This window comes from Cyprinodon tularosa, unplaced genomic scaffold (genome assembly GCF_016077235.1).
Source record: "Cyprinodon tularosa strain WSP-4 unplaced genomic scaffold, ASM1607723v1 ctg560, whole genome shotgun sequence".
In the NCBI taxonomy this organism is placed as follows: domain Eukaryota; kingdom Metazoa; phylum Chordata; class Actinopteri; order Cyprinodontiformes; family Cyprinodontidae; genus Cyprinodon; species Cyprinodon tularosa.
Window position 1 is genome coordinate 175,287 of NW_024039297.1, and position 16,532 is coordinate 191,818.

At 47.1% G+C, this 16,532-nt stretch overlaps 1 protein-coding gene across 6 annotated transcripts; it reads left to right on the plus strand.

Annotated features, from left to right (window-relative positions):
• Positions 1–750: 750 nt before the first annotated feature.
• wipf2b (WAS/WASL interacting protein family, member 2b) lies at positions 751–13,033 on the plus strand. Of its 6 annotated transcripts, none has more exons than XM_038305652.1 (9): positions 751–914; positions 3,089–3,172; positions 3,258–3,543; positions 7,827–7,856; positions 8,026–8,136; positions 9,328–9,969; positions 10,061–10,291; positions 10,400–10,501; positions 11,337–13,033. In XM_038305652.1, the coding sequence occupies exons 2-9, from the start codon at positions 3,113–3,115 to the stop codon at positions 11,375–11,377; spliced, it is 1,503 nt and encodes a 500-aa protein (XP_038161580.1). In that variant the 5' UTR covers positions 751–914; positions 3,089–3,112; the 3' UTR covers positions 11,378–13,033. The 6 variants fall into 6 exon arrangements, with proteins under 6 accessions (XP_038161580.1, XP_038161582.1, XP_038161584.1 ...); XM_038305653.1 differs by lacking the exon at positions 751–914 and adding an exon at positions 975–1,435; XM_038305654.1 differs by lacking the exon at positions 7,827–7,856.
• The last annotated feature ends 3,499 nt before the right edge of the window (positions 13,034–16,532 follow it).

Consider the following 16,532-nt stretch of genomic DNA (forward strand, 5'->3'; position numbering starts at 1 on the left):
GCAGTATGGAGGAATATTGACACGTTTTTTGTGGACTTTTATGGACCTTTCTGCCTCGGGCGCCATAGACCTCCATTATTTGAATGTCAACAGACAGCAAGAAGCCTCCCAGATCTCCAGATGCATTTGAGATATCAAAAAAGTACTCTAGAGTGTTGTTCAGCATGGGGGTGAGTAGAAAATGAAGGCTAATCATGTTTTGGGTGTACTATTCCTTTAAGGCCGCATAACAAGGAGTCTTGGAATCTGAATCTGGCCTTCTAAGGACGCAGACCATCAATTCGAACAGAGCCGCTGACTAGCCCACCCTGCTCCCTGGGCGCCGCACAATGGTAGCCTCTTGCTCCCCAAAGGATGGTTAAATGATAATTTCTAATGTGAGATCAATAAAGTTCAATTATTATATTAGAAACAAAAACGGCTGCAGAAAAAAAGAAGTTAAACTCATAAGTTATAATGGAGATGAATGATAAAATTAAAGTAGAATGAAACAAAAATCACCAAGAAACATTCAAATACTGAATAAAAAATAAATGCAGATGAAAGTAATTAACTAAACTATGGACATGTTTCAAATATGTATGTAACGAATACAGAGGAAATAAAAAAATACGAAATTACTGCAGAAAAAATAGTATTTATAAAGCAACAGGAGAAACTGAATTAAAAGAAAAGCAGTTAAAATACATGCAAAGTGCCGTTATCATGGGGAGCTGCAGAAATAAATAAAACATTAAAAAAGCAGCAGCTCTGATCACGTGACCCGCGTCACCGCAGCGCTGAAGCTAACGGTCCACGGAGCTAGCGGGGTTCTGCAGCATCCGAACCGAACCGAGACCCAGTTTGGGCCGCTGTGGCCAGTCAGCACAGACCCACCGCTGGGAGGATGAGCTAACCGGTGTAAAGGCTCTCAGGTAGGAAGAGGCAGCCTCAGCGGAGCGGGATGTGGCGGGGATGCTGCGGTTAGCAGGCGGGGCTAACGGTGGAGCTAGCTGCCCGGGGATGCTGCGATTAGCAGGCGGGGCTAACGGTGGAGCTAGCTGCTCAGGGATGCTGACAGGTTCTGGGTATCTGGAGCAAGCAGTGGGCGGTTCTTTAGGGTTTTGATCTGGATCAGGAGGTTTTTAATGTGAAATGTTTATCATTAGCTCATCATTTATGTCAACATGTTAGCTTAGCATCTTCGGTGGATTCAGGCCCACTTTAGCTAGACTAGCCCTGCTAAACGATCATGAAATGAGCTGATCAGAAACTGGAACCAGAGAAGGATGCCTGGCGGTTCTGATTCTGTTCTGTTTGGGTTCTAATCCGGGTTTACTGACTCGGTTTCAATTGGTTCGGCTGCTGAAAGAGTGTTTTTGTCCCAGTTTTTATCATCTGCCAGCCATGAAACGGATTTTATAAGTGGACCAGGTTCGGTTTGAACACGGTGAAGGTGGGACATGGTTCTGATCGGTACCGGGGGGACATGTCCCGGTGTGAAATGTTTTCCTATTCCCGATTAACCAATTAAGATAATTCAATAAATTGCTCCATATTTTAACTGGTAGTTTTTGGTCTGAGTTGGACTGTTGGACGGTTCCTCTGATGGATCAGTAGCAGAACCTTTGGTTGACCAGGGTTCCTCTGATGGATCAGTAGCAGAACCTTTGGTTTTCCAGGGTTCTGCTGTTGGATCAGTAGCAGAACCTTTGGTTTTCCAGGGTTCTGCTGATGGATCAGTAACAGAACCTTTTGTTTTCCAGGGTTCTGCTGATGGATCAGTAACAGAACCTTTTGTTTTCCAGGGTTCTGCTGATGGATCAGTAACAGAACCTTTTGTTTTCCAGGGTTCTGCTGATGGATCAGTAACAGAACCTTTTGTTTTCCAGGGTTCTGCTGATGGATCAGTAACAGAGCCTTTTGTTTTCCAGGGTTCTGCTGATGGATCAGTAACAGAACCTTTGGTTTACCAGGGTTCTGCTGATGGATCAGTAACAGAACCTTTGGTTTTCCAGGGTTCTGCTGATGGATCAGTAACAGAACCTTTGGTTTTCCAGGGTTCTGCTGATGGATCAGTAACAGAACCTTTGGCTTTCCAGGGTTCTGCTGATCCATCAGTAACAGAACCTTTGGTTTTCCAGGGTTCTGCTGATGGATCAGTAACAGAACCTTTGGTTTTCCAGGGTTCTGCTGATCCATCAGTAACAGAACCTTTGGTTTTCCAGGGTTCTGCTGATCCATCAGTAACAGAACCTTTGGTTTTCCAGGGTTCCGCTGATGGATCAGTAACAGAACCTTTGTTTTCCAGGGTTCTGCTGATGGATCAGTAACAGAACCTTTGGTTTACCAGGGTTCTGCTGATGGACCAATAACAGAACCTTTGGTTTTCCAGGGTTCCTCTGATGGATCAGTAACAGAACCTTTTATTTTCCAGGGTTCTGCTGATGGATCAGTAACAGAACCTTTTGTTTTCCAGGGTTCTGCTGATGGATCAGTAACAGAACCTTTTGTTTTCCAGGGTTCTGCTGATGGATCAGTAACAGAACCTTTTGTTTTCCATGGTTCTGCTGATGGATCAGTAACAGAACCTTTTGTTTTCCAGGGTTCTGCTGATCCATCAGTAACAGAACCTTTTGTTTTCCAGGGTTCTGCTGATGGATCAGTAACAGAACCTTTTGTTTTCCAGGGTTCTGCTGATGGATCAGTAACAGAACCTTTTGTTTTCCAGGGTTCTGCTGATCCATCAGTAACAGAACCTTTTGTTTTCCAGGGTTCTGCTGATGGATCAGTAACAGAACCTTTTGTTTTTCAGGGTTCTGCTGATGGATCAGTAACAGAACCTTTTGTTTTCCAGGGTTCTACTGATGGATCAGTAACAGAACCTTTTGTTTTCCAGGGTTCTGCTGATCCATCAGTAACAGAACCTTTTGTTTTCCAGGGTTCTGCTGATGGATCAGTAACAGAACCTTTTGTTTTCCAGGGTTCTGCTGATGGATCAGTAACAGAACCTTTTGTTTTCCAGGGTTCTGCTGATGGATCAGTAACAGAACCTTTTGTTTTCCAGGGTTCTGCTGATGGATCAGTAACAGAGCCTTTTGTTTTCCAGGGTTCAGGCGTTGTCAGCAGTAGGATGCCCATCCCTCCTCCTCCTCCCCCAGGGGGACCCCCTCCTCCCCCTACATTTGCTCAGGTGAGATCTTTGCTCCTCTCTTTCATGTCTGAGGCGTTCGGGGGAACCTCAAACAGAAGTCACCAACTGTCTCCTCCTCCCTCAGGCTAATACCACTCCTCCCAAGCTGAGCAGGGAGGAGGTCAAAGGTCGCGGCGCCCTGCTGTCGGACATCTGTAAAGGCACCAAACTGAAGAAGGTGGCGGTGGTGAATGACCGCAGCGCTCCTCTGCTCGACAGTAAGACTCAAACGCCAAAGAGCCCCACACCTCCCACAGAGCACCCATACATTCGCTTATACCAGTACCTAAACCAGCCCAAACAGCAGGGGGCGCTGTCTGAGGAGGCCAGGAGGAAGGCTGGAGGACCGAGCTCCTCTCCATCCCTCGACAGTAAGACCTCTGTGTTCTCAGGTAGTCTAGACCTGCTGCAGGAGGCTGTGTTCAGGTTCAATCAGCCGCTAAGGTCCCTGTCCACAGACAGGCGGAGGGCGGGGGGTTTAAACTTTCTAAGGCCCCGTCCACACGAAGACGAACCCTGGCCTAAACGCACAAATTTTTCACCAAACCAGCCTCTCATCCACACGAAGCCGGCGTTTCGGGGGTCTGTAAACGATCTTTTTTTTATTCAGCCTTCAGAGTGGGAAGATTTCGAAACGCCGTTTTCGCGTTTCCATCTTTACGCCCTAACCGCATATTTTTTTTACACGCATGCGTCATAGCGTCGCCTCTAAACACGCATGCGCGACACATCACAACAACAATGGCGCCGTTGCTGCTAATGCTACTCACCCTGCTGTCGGGCTTACAACAGAATCTTCTTCTTCTGGAATATCTCCAGGAAGAACAGAGCAATATCGACCACATAGTTCAGCACCTGAATTTGACTGAACCACGAAAATGGACCCGCAGGGCAACCGTGTATAAATATTGGTGCGCATGCCCAACATTTCGTCGCTTATTTTTGCTTTGGCACCACAGCGCCACTTACAGGCCTGGCATACATTTTGCAGCGTTTTCATGCATTCGTGTGGACGCTCACATTTATTTTACGTCTCCGTCTTTACGGCAAACGTTTTGGAAAATATCAGCGTTTCGTGTTCGTTTTGACTTCGTGTGGACGGGGCCTAAGACCTTCCGCCCAATCACAGTGCAGGTGGTGTTTCCATAGTGACAGGGGCAGCAGATCAGACGTGCAGACCTAGACACCTTCAGCTTAGACCACAGCCTGACTCCCCCGACACGTCATCAGACCTTAACTCTTAGTGATGGTGGGATGAAGCCTCATCAAACCGTTTGGGCTAAATTGCTTCAACAATCCTCACAGTTCATGAAGCTCCATGTGAGCATGACCCCACCTACTGGTGGAGAGCAGAACTACAGTTTGTAATAAAATCTGTTATTTTTTTGCAATAGTTTTTTTTCCCTTTTAAGTTCCTTTGAAATTATATTTTTGTAAGTTTTTTTAAGTGTAAAATTTCTTAGAACAATCATTTAAGGTTCACAGTTTTTCTGCCATTTTATTGAAATATATTCAAGCAGGCAGTGAAAGTGTGCAAATTGGGCAAAGATGAGCAAAATGAAAGGTTTCAGTCATTTTTATTCAAACATTCTAGTTTTTCCACATTTTTTGGTTTTTATTCGGATTGAAAGTTGTGTTCAACCGACCTATTGGCTAAACCGACCTAATTTGGCAGCGTTTTTACCCATTCTATGTTTTTATTAGGGCGAACCAATGCAAATTAGCTACATTAGCCAAAAAATTAAATATAATTGCAACTTTAGAAAAATCAAAGGAAGGTTTTGAACCTCAGGAAAGGGAGTCTGTGTCTCACAGATGACACTTATGTGGATAACTGTTCAATGGAGATAATACTGCTTAGGACTAACGTCACAGCTGTGGCTTGCTCAGATTTTGATCATTATATTGTTTATTCTAACCTAAATAGTTTTAACCAACTAGATTGGTTGGAAAAATAATTTTAACAACCAATCTATTCTTAGAATCTATCCAAACTCTATCCAGCTGACAGCAGCTCCTCCAAACTCCAACATCTTGACTGAACACTGAGGCTGTTTAAAGCTGAAGTCTGTAAGTTTTTAAAAATCACTTTTTTGTCATATTGGATAAAACTGTCCCTATGCCCAGACAGCAGTACATGTGATATGTAACCTGTAAAAAAAACTGCTTCACTTGGTCCCGCATACTGCCTGTATTTCAATCTGGAAAGAATAATTCGGGACGAGTCAAAACAACCAATCACAGCCAGAGGAGCGTCTGATGGAGTGTCAATCACAGCTCACACACGCTGAATCCCGCCCCCCCTTCTGGTCGCATGCGGTAGCCGCGCAGATGCTGTGAGAGGGGTGGAGCTTGGAGGTGGGGCACGAGTGAAGCAGAGAGGGTGGGGGAGTGGCGTGAAACCTGTTTTTCTTCAAATTTTCAGTCGAAGTCTGCTCTCTCCTCAATGTTACAGACTGCAGCTTTAAATGTCTGTCAAACTTCTTGCGCTTACTGAACCACTTCCTGAAGCGGTCACATGGTTTCACGGTAGTGAGGCCTCAGACGTCATCATTTTTGGCCCCTCCTCTAAATGAATCACGCCTCGACACGCGCTCCGGAGAAACGCCCCCTCCATTACCCGATACACGCCTCGAAGCCTCGGCTCATCTCATAACATCACTACCAACTCGTTACCGAGGCAACGGGACCCAACCCCACCCCGTTATCTAGGACCACTGCACCACTGAGAAACAAATGCAGATGTGAGTTCTGAGGCTCCCTAGTGGGTGAGAGGTGTGCTGACAGGGCGGCCATCTTGGGTCAGGCCAGCTCAGTGATTGCTAACCCTACTTCATGACTTCAGACACTGAATCCAGCAAACTGAATTCCAGATAAATTATAAACGTTAAACGAGAACGTTTCACGGTTTTAGTTGGACTGACTGATTGATCTGACTTTCTGCTTTAATACATAATTATTATTATAGTATTGACAGTTAGCAAACTTTTAGCCCTGCCTGCTATGAGAAAAACTATGACTGAAAAAATATAAAATGTTTGCATTTGCATAAATAATGATAAAAAAAAACTCTTTGAAAACAAGTTTTGGAAAAACTTTACTAAAAAGGACAAAAACTTCTATAGTTAGACATGACATAAATTTACCATTCACTATACCATTCGATGACAAAAAAAATTAATGAAAATTAGAATAAAATTGACCAAACATCAAATAAAAAAAAAACTAAATAATAACATTACTCTCTTTTGTAAATCACATTACAACAAATGTTCCTTTATAGATCATTAAAGTCTTTATCAAAGAGCAATCCTTTAAAATACTGAATAATAATAATATGCTTTATAAATATATAAAATTTGTAAAACATATTAATGTAAAACTTTGTGGTAGCCACAAGGGGGGCGCTAAAGAGCCGTGGGATGCTGACCCCTCCCCTAGAAGAATCTTGGGTGGAGCCGTGGTGCTGAATGATGGAACCAAAGCGGCGTTCCTGCTTCCCGTCTGGACAGGAACGTTAGCATTAGCTAACTGGCAGTACGGACTGAGTGAGCACCGTTAATGTTTAGCTCACCTTTAAATCAAAGACTCCTTTCTGTTGAAGAAATGTTTATTATAGAAACAGACGGAATAGATCTGCCCCAAGGAATCGGGCTCATTTCCACCGACTCAGAAAGTGATTGACCCTCAGAGTCGATGCGGATGTTGAGAGGCTGAACAGAGTTTAGCTCCAGCTGCTTCTAGCAGATTTCCAGGGAAACTGGGCGCTTTTAATCTGGATTATGTCTCCACTGGCCGTGTTCTATGGGATTGATGCTTCGCTAATCCACCCCAGGTGTTGGTTTGTTCTAGAAAGGAGCCCAGTAGATCTCAGCTCGGTGAGCTGCATGCTGGGATCATGGATGTGATTCCCCTCTTCTGCTCGGCCGTGGCTCAGCGCTGTCCTGATTGGCTGCCTGTCTTCATGGTGAGGTCAGCAGGGAGCAGGGAATCCCCTCCGCCTCTCCAGGCTTTTTTCTGCTGTTTTTAATCACCAGTACGTCGGCCCTGGTGGGTTCAGAACCTCACAGCCGTAACGGTTACCCAGAGTCCCCTCAGGGTGTGAGCAGTGAGTCCAGAAGCGAACCGTGTTTGTCCTGTTTGCTCCGTCCCCGTCCGTCCCTTCCCTCCCACGTCTGCTCTCCCTGTCTCTGCTACGCTGCACCGAGTGGCCGCCGTGGCATCGGGCCTCAGAGAGGCGTCAGCGTGTAGCAGGTGACAGAGCGGCTGCTCAAACTGCCGCCACAGCCTCCTGCAGCCGCTGTTGGTTCGAACGTCTGCCGTCTGCATCTGCGTCGCCTCCCTCCAGCTGGTCAGGAAGGCGCTGTCAGCGTTGTTCCTCCTCTGCTGCTGTTGAGGACGCCTGGCAGACGGCAGACTGCTCAGAACTTCACCGCATGAAACGGAATGAACCTTTACTGGGCTCTCTGATTGGCAGGAACTGCAGCCGGACCTCAGCAGGGCGGGGCTTTGGGGGCGGGGCCTAGTGGGTGGGTGGGGTAATAAGTTGCCTTTCATCTTCCATGTGAGGAATAATTTGATTGATTCACTGTTTCTTCCTGATCACCTGTGATGTCATTGATTATTAACATGTTTCTGACTGTTTGTTGTGCTGGCGATGATGTCATCGGAGCTGCGTGGGAGCGTAAACACTTTAATTTACCGTCTCACTCCACGTCACGCCATCCCATCTCATCCCACCTCGGTGTCTGACCCATTACCTGTCCTCACCAGCATCCCACCCCACACTAACCCATCGTACAGTCCGGCGCTGACATCACACCCTCACCTGTCCCAATGGTTGTGGTCCTCAGAGCCCAAAGGAGGCGGAGCCAACAGAGGCACGGCAGGAAGTCCCCCAGGTTCTGCTGCTCCGGTCGGAGGCCTGTTCACGGGCGGAGTTCCCAAACTGAAGCCAGTCGGAGGTTAGAGCTTCATCCTGTTCTTTACTCTGATTACAGAAGGAGCGTCTCCCTCCTTTAAGTCTGGACTTTGACTAGGCCAATCTGTTCCTGTGCAGCCTCTAACAGGTTTTTGTCCTGATTTGGCTCCTTCCTGACCCACAGCATAATGCTGCCACCACCATGTGTGTTCAGAGGGAAACGTAGGAGTCCAGATATCTTCGTTCTGGTCTTATTAGACCAGAATGTCTCCTGGACAGGGTGTCCTGTAGCTGCTAATAATGCTACGTTCACACCCGACGTGGAGCAGCTAGCTTACAGGCAAAGTCAATGGTTGACGCGCATCAAGGTGCAACAAAAGGTCCTGCAGCATCTAGAGCAGCAGGAGCAGCGCCTCATGCTGCGCTTCACAAGCAGCTGCTGGAGTTTTATCTGCTGGACGCGCCGCATCGACCAATGAGAGAAGCTGATCTGGGAGCTGGCAGGGAGTTAGACGCAGCACTGCTGATGCAGAGCGCTATGATCACTCCTCTGAAACAGTTTATTAACACCTAAATTAACTTCAAATGTCAAAACCTGCCGGCAGAATATGTTGGCTTTTATTATCCTGCTGCCTGCAGTTTGTAGCACAGACCTGAAAAACGCTAACATCTACTTCCAGCCGCCACCAACAGGAGGGGAAAACCCCCGAGAGGCGAGCGGGCCTGAGGCAGCTGCTGCTGGGGATTCCCAGTGACAGCGCAGCGCCGGTATGTGGGGGTCTGAGCGGCTCCCACAGAGAAATAATCTTTGAAGGCAGGATGGTAATCTGGATGAACTGACTGCACAGACCATGTTTTCAGGAGGACTTTCTCACTTCAACAGAGATTCTAACTACTTTTTACCAGCAGAACCGGGTCGGTTCTGTCAGTGGAACCGGGTCAGTTCTGTTAGCGGAACCGGGTCGGTTCTGTCTGTAGTTCTGTCGGTGGAACCGGGTCGGTTCTGTCGTTGGAACCGGGTCGGTTCTGTCAGTGGAACCGGGTCGGTTCTGTTAGCGGAACCGGGTCGGTTCTGTCTGTAGTTCTGTCGGTGGAACCGGGTCGGTTCTGTCGGTGGAACCGGGTCGGTTCTGTCGTTGGAACCGGGTCGGTTCTGGCGGTGGAACCGGTCAGACTGAACGTCGCAGATGTTGCTTCGTCTTATTGATGCTGGTTTGTTCTTCATCTCATCCAGAATCCTCCTCTTCCTCCTCGGGACGTTCTCCCTCCACTCGCTCCGCTGCTCCTCGCCCACCGAGCCATCGCCATGACGACGCAGACAGCCCCTCCCCTCAGGATTCGTCTCGGTCTCAGCGTCCTTCGCTCCCCAACCTCTCCTCCTCCTCTTCCCCCTCCTGCCCCTCCTCTGCCGCCTCCTCCCCCTCCGCTGGAATGAAACACTCCTCCTCTGCCCCTCCTCCTCCCCCCCTCTCTCGCCGTGGCAACGCCCCCTCCCCTCCCTCGTCATCCTACAACAGAGAAAAACCCCTCCCCCCCACACCAAACAACACCCCGCCGCTCCCCTCCAAACCTCCTCCGTCTCCTAGCAACAGCAGACGTCCCCCCACCTCTGGAGGAAACGCCCCCTCCTCCGGATCCACTCTGGCCCCGCCCCCTCCTCCGTACCGCGGTAACGGTCCAGCGTGTGGCGAGGCGGCGCCGGAGCTGCCGCAGCGACACAACTCCCTGAGCAACAAGAGGCCCGCCCCCTCACCTGGAGGCCACACCCCCACCAGAGGCCCCGCCCCCCCACCTCCTCCGGCGTCCCCCACACCGTCCCAGCATGCAGCTGGCCGGCCACCTCCCCCCATCCGAGAGCCTCCTGGCAGAGCAGCAGGTAAGCTCCTCCCTTTGTGACATCATAGCCTTCAGCCAATCACTGATCTCCTTCAAACAGGAAGTGGTTGATCACCTGTCTGTCTCTGCAGCTCCTCCGGTTCCAGCTCCTCCCTCATCATCATCATCCAGGGCAGGTGGCAGAGAAGCTCCGCCTCCTCCTCCTTACAGGACACACGGTAGCCCCTCCCTCTCCTCCGACCCCCCCTCCAGAGGGAAACCTCCTCCCCCGCCCTCCCGCACCCCAGCTGCTCCTCCCCCGCCTCCCCCTCCTCTCCGTAACGGACACCCGTCCTCTTCCTCCGCCCCGCGGTCGTTTGTGGGTGAGTCTGTACCTCATTGCTCCTCCCCCCTCCTCCCCCGCCCTGTGGGAGCTGGTTTTCCTTTAGATGAACGGAACCAAGCTCACCCCCCCGTTTCTCCCTCTGCAGACGACTTTGAGTCCAGATACTCCTTCCATCCTCTGGACGACTTCCCCCCGCCGGACGAGTACCGACACTTCACCAAGATCTACCCCAGCAAAGCCAGCAGAGGTACGACTCAACGGCGCCGGCGGCCATGTTTTCCCAGACAGCTGCAGGGTCACCATCAGCAGACCTCAGTCCTCCATCTTCTCCTGTTTTCCTCCTTTGGGTTTAGTTAAACGTTCAGCGTTCTGTCAGAGGTCTGATGGTGAATGCTGATTGGTCAGCAGCTGAGGAGCCTCCAGGATTGGCTGACAGGTGGAGCCGCATCACTTAGTGATTAATCAGAGCTTCAGCGCCTCTCGCCTGCAGACAGATGGAGGCACCATAACGACCCCATAAAATGGATGGATAATTAATTATTCAAATAATCAAATAATTCAGTAACTGATTAATCGTTCAGTATAGATTCTAAAACAGACGCACTGAGAGCAAGAATTAAAAGTTTTAGTTTCATCTGATTTTATTTCGGATAAATTAAGGAACCTTTTGCGATCAGATTTTTGATCGATTAATCGATTAGCTGAATGATATTAGCAGCCGTAGCATCAGTTACTCATCCAGAACCAGGCGGTTCACGGCCGCCTCGGGAATGTCGGACTGATTCGGCTCGGCTGCCTAACGGGTCGGTTCTGTTCCGTTGGGAACTTCCCCCATCCACACCATGATGCTACCTCCACCGTGCCTTCTGGTTCTCCTCAGGTGTGTCCAATCGGTTTTCTGTTGGGACCTCTAGAACATTTTGGGAGGGGGGTATTAAACTGGTCTTACTGGTGTCCGCCCATCGATGGATCCGATCTTTGGTTTTTGGTCGTTCCTGAACATCCATCCATCTGGGGTCGGATCTGTTGATCCGGTTCTGTCTCCTGATTGGCTGCTGAGCTCTTCTCTGTTCTCGTTTCAGTGATGAGGGGCGCTCCTCCTCTTCCTCCTGTGGGCAGGTGAAGCTCCAGCTCCTCCCGTCTCCAACCAGCTTCTTCATCCTGTTCGTCCATCTCCACCTCATCTACGCTCATAGCTGATTGGCTGAGGAGATGCCGCCAGATCGACCAATCAGAGAGGCCTCGTGGACGAGTCGGATCCACCGAGCGAAGCGTCTTCCTCCATCTTTGATTTACCTTTGTGGCTGCGCTTTTAGTTCTGACGAGGTGGCAGCGGTTCTGGGACCCGATGAAGACGGGTGGATCCAGACGGTTCCGAAGGCTTCAGGCGGCGGATCCAGACAAAACTAAACGACTAATGATGAAACGAAATCTTTAATCATTAATCAGCCGGGTCTGGTTCTGGAGCTGCTGGGTCCAGAACTTGACTGAGATCCGTTCCTCCGGAGCATGAAGGTCCAGAAACCTGTAAATATTCACCTTCATCGTCTTCATCAGCCGACCCGGCGCTTCCTGAGCGGGTCGGTTCTGAAAGTGCCAATACGGACCGAGGACGCCTACAGAACCTCCGCTGATCAACCCGCTCCATAACGGTTCGACTTCCGCAGATGGTTCCTGAGAAGCTGCTGAGTTAACAGATGGTTGCTATGGTTACCTTCTGTTAGACCCACACGTCCATCTTTACGAGTCGGTTTCCTGTCAAACGGGGACGGATGGCTCCGGTTCTGGAGGCACGTTGAGCAGAACCCTCTGGTCCAGTTTCTCCAGAACCATCCAGTGGGCGTGTCTTTCTGCCTCCAGGGCTCTGATTGGTCAGAGGGAGACAGGGAGGCCAACGATTGGACGGAGAAACCCAGAAGGTTCTGAATATCTCATACTCTGAGCCGAACATTCGACAGACCCGGTTCCACGTGGAATGGTGGTTCTGATGGAAAGGATGCTGAGCAGTGCAGGTCCAAGCAGAACCGCGTTCTGGTTCTGGTACCATCTAAGGAGGGCTAAGAAACCCAAATGAAAGAGGAAAGTTTGCTCTTGGTTCTGAACAGAAGTTCTGTTACGAAGACAAATGGGACGAACCGAAAGGTTTTGAAGTCCAAAAACATCAGATTGAAACCAGATGAGGAGAAGATGGAACCGTTTGGACCTCGGTACCGGTCCAAACACCGACACTGGGCCTGACATCGGTTCTGGTTGCAGGAGGAATGAGAGTTTAGCTTTGAGCTGGTTTTAACCCGGTTCTGATCTAACTGGACTGTTCCCGGTCCGGTCCAGTTCCTCCTCCTTTCAGTGGTTCCAGAACTGGATCAGCTGCAGTGCTGACCCGGTTCTGATGGCCTCTAGCCATCCTGCAGCTTCAGCACTGGGACCAGTTCAGCTGGTTTCACTGGTCTGTGAATAAAACTCTGGATCCGGTGGATTGTGGACCTTGTGACGGGCAGCGGTACCAGCTGGAAGCTGCAGAGGTTCTGATGTGGGGCTCTGTTTGTGCTAAATGTTGTGAGCTAATATCTGCATCCATTCACTGATCAGCGGTTTATAATCCTGCTGGTTCAGATCTAACCAGTAACGCTAACCAGTAACGCTAACCAGTAACGCTCCTCATCAGCCGAAGCGCCGCCTGGTTCGCTTCTTAATGGTCGCCTCATCAGGAAGGATGGCTGAAGGCTGCATGGAGGTTTAAAAATTCTGCTTTTGGTGACAATAAAATATATCAAACCACTTTTTTCTCATTTTGTCCCATTTTAGCTACAAACTTCAGAAACATGAAGGTTTTCTGTGCGATCCGTCAGGCTCAACCATCTGGGTTCTGTCTGCACCGACGCCCCAAAATAAAAGCAACAGAGCCAGAAACTGATTCTGTTCTGAGATCAGAAGGTCCGACAGGAAGTTCTGGTTCTGGTTCCGTTTACAGCATGTTTGGGTTCTTAAACGATGTCGGTGATCCTCTGCTCTTCTGATCCATCCAGAGAGCAGCGCCATCTGCTGACGACTGATCTCTATTTATTCACTGGTTTGCTGATTGGCCGAAAAAAGTAAAGCCACTGTCCGCCATATTGGTACTCCCCACTCCCACAGAAACGTGCAGTAGAACTGCCTCCCTGTGCAGCATTTAGCTGCTAAAACCAGCAGTTTCCTGGCTGTAGCTGTAACTAAGCAATAAATCCATCTATAGCCGATGGATCCTATAGTTTAGTCTGTAGACTAACAGTCTCAGACTGACGTGAAGACATTGACTGAGTTAGACGCTGACATTGGGTCTAACATTAGGAAATAGAAAGTAATTCACTGGGAAATGTCAGTTCAATCCAGTTTATTTCTATAGCTCCAATTCACATCATGTCATCTCAGGTCACTTTCCAGTTCACCAGATCATCCAGTCAGATTGATTCAAAGTTTTCTATCTAAGGAAAACCAGCTGATTGCATCGACTCATTGACTCTTCAGCAATCCCTCACACTAAGCATGCTTGTAGCGACAGTGGAGAGGAAAAACTCCCTTTGAACAGAAAGAAACCTCCAGCAGAACCAGGCTCAGTGTGAGCGGCCATCTGCTGAGGCCCACTGGGGTTCAAGGAGACAGAAGCAGACGTAGAAAAAGAAGCATAGATACAAAGGCAACTGTCAACCAGCTCCACAGGCGGCCCCGTCCAGGAAACACACAGCCAGGCAGACGAGCTCCGAGCCAGCTCCCATGTCAGAGGATGAAGAGAGCACATCCAGTTAGTCACAGTAAGAAACAGGACTACACTGGAAAACAGGCCAAGCTCCAACATCTGAACAGGTGTTGAGTCACAACAGTGATATTTCTTCATATAGAAAAACAGCCAGATAATACTAGACAATTGAGTTGAATACATTCAGATGTGGAATAGAGATAGATGGAACACTGTGAAAATTATTTCCAGTTACCTATACATACAAACTATAGAGTTGCTCAGGATATGAGCATCTTGTTAATTTATATTCAAAATGAAATAATTGCTTAAAATTCATGTTCTCCATAACTAAAATGTATTGTAAAGAGAGACCAATAAAAAGCATATGACTTTTATAGAAATGTTGGCCAACTGTAAAAGTTGAAAGCAATGAGAAAGAGTTAGCATGTTCTGTACATGATGCTTGCAGTATTTAATTTCTCATTCTTTAACTTTATGTTCATATACAGCATGATGTTAAGCCAGACGTGGATAGAGTTCTGTTCAGTTCTTGCACAGCTCAGTGTATTTTGAACCGTTGTGCGACTTTATTGCCTGTTTTAGTTCTTTCTGAATTGTTGGGTCTGGTGTAATGATCATCATGATTAAAATATCTCTATATGAGTTTTCTTATTGGGTTTTAATGGTTCGGAGAATGAGTTTGCTCACAATTAGACAGGGATAAAATCCTCAAAAGGTCTCCGTTGAACCAGGTAGAGGTAGCTTGGACTGCTGGTGGCAGGTGCAAGTGCGGTTGGAGAATGAACGCTCTTCAACAAAGTTTGGTGTTCAGGGGACTGCAGGAAGCATGACAGGTAGCCTAAATTCCTGGGTATGTGATGGTTAGAGCTCTGATCTCTGAAAATACTGACACCTGCTAGATGAAGACTGCAACACATTACGACTAGTGGAATATTTGACCTGGACATATATCTAAGTTGGATATAGTTGCTACTTTCTATATTCTTCATATTTTTGACGTTGTTTGCCAAAGATATGATGAAATTATGTTGAATTAGGGGAAATTGATTATGGACTCTACCAGCATTTTAATCGATTTTCTTTAAGTGCAGTAAAACGTAATAAATAGATGTCATTGTGGTTATTCAATGAGTGGTGAAAAGGAAAGTGACAGAGAAATAACGCAATGTCTTTTTCTTATTTACGTACTGTAATGATGGTGGATTTTGAAGCACTTCAACATACAAGGCTGACCATCCCTACTATGGATCAGCAGAGAGAGTGAAAGGAGCTTAAGTTTTCAAATCGTCATTTTCCTGATTTGCCCGTATCTTTATTGCTGTTAAACTTTTTTCTACAACATCCTTTGCTCCTTAGCTCACTATTAAGTAGTGATGGTGTGAAGCTAATTGAACTCTTTGCAATTGCATCATGATCCGCCGTTTAGAGAGCTTTTGTGAACATGTCCCTACTTGTGGGCAAATAAGTTGTGTTATTGTCTTGATTTTGATTGAAAGCTTGGTCTAATATAAAATCTTTAGTATTTTTTTTAGTGTAAAGAAATAGATGAAAATCATTTAAGGTCAGTTTTGCATTTTAGTGAATAAGCTAGAGTTAATGTGTGGCAATGAGATAAATTGAAAGGTTTATATGTAATTTTTGTTACATAATTAGTTTTTCAATTTTGGTTAATGTCGGAATTTGTTTCAAAATTATTCTGTAATAAACCATCTAATTTTGGTTTTTACAATCCTTTGTATAGTAATATACAAGTTAGTCTATTAAAATGATTAGTTTATGATTCAAAGATTACTTTTTATGATATTGAATGTTATATAATAAACTGAATTAAATCAAATGCTGTTGAGTTCGGCATGCATGCTAAGCTGATTTTACTCTTCCGTGATGGAGTCACAGCCAAACAGGAACAGACCAGATGAAGCTACTATGAGAAAAAGAAGAGAGAGCAGAACGTTAGAGATTGAACTAACAGGTTCTGCAGAGTGGGAGAATAGAGATAGAATGGAACACAATGATGAAAAAGGGGTCCCTATGTCCTCCAGCAGTCTAAGCCTATAGCAGCAGAACTATAGAGATAGCTCAGGATAACCTGAGCCACTCTAACTAGAAGCTTTATCAAAAAGGAAAGTTTTAAGCCTTGCCTTAAAAGTAGACAGGGTGTCTGCCTCACGGACTAAAACTGGTAGTTGGTTCCACAGGAGAGGAGCCTGATAACTAAAAGATCTGCCTCCCATTCTACTTTTAGAAATTCTAGGAACCACTAGTAAACCTGCAGATTGAAAGCAAAGAGAGAAAGAAGTTAGTCTGCCTGTTCCTGCTGTACAATGATGCATTAGGCCCAGAAATAACATTTAATTTCTCATTATTTTCTTAATAAAAAAATAAAACTTATTTTTATTTTCCATATAATCAGCTCCTGATTAGTTAAACCAGACAGAAAATGAAGATAAAGTTCATTGGTTCCAGTTTTCTTCAGCAGGCTGCAGTTATCTGTCTGACCGCTTGGTGGCAGACTTTTATTTGCCTTCTCGTTCTAGATTTC

Bases quoted from the DNA above. Each gene is read 5' to 3' on its own strand.
- wipf2b (XM_038305652.1), top strand. From the start codon at position 3,113: ATGCCCATCCCTCCTCCTCCTCCCCCAGGGGGACCCCCTCCTCCCCCT. The intron at 10,292-10,399 runs GTGAGTCTGTAC...CTCCCTCTGCAG, and splicing joins CGCCCCGCGGTCGTTTGTGG to ACGACTTTGAGTCCAGATAC. The intron at 10,502-11,336 runs GTACGACTCAAC...TTCTCGTTTCAG, and splicing joins CCCCAGCAAAGCCAGCAGAG to TGATGAGGGGCGCTCCTCCT.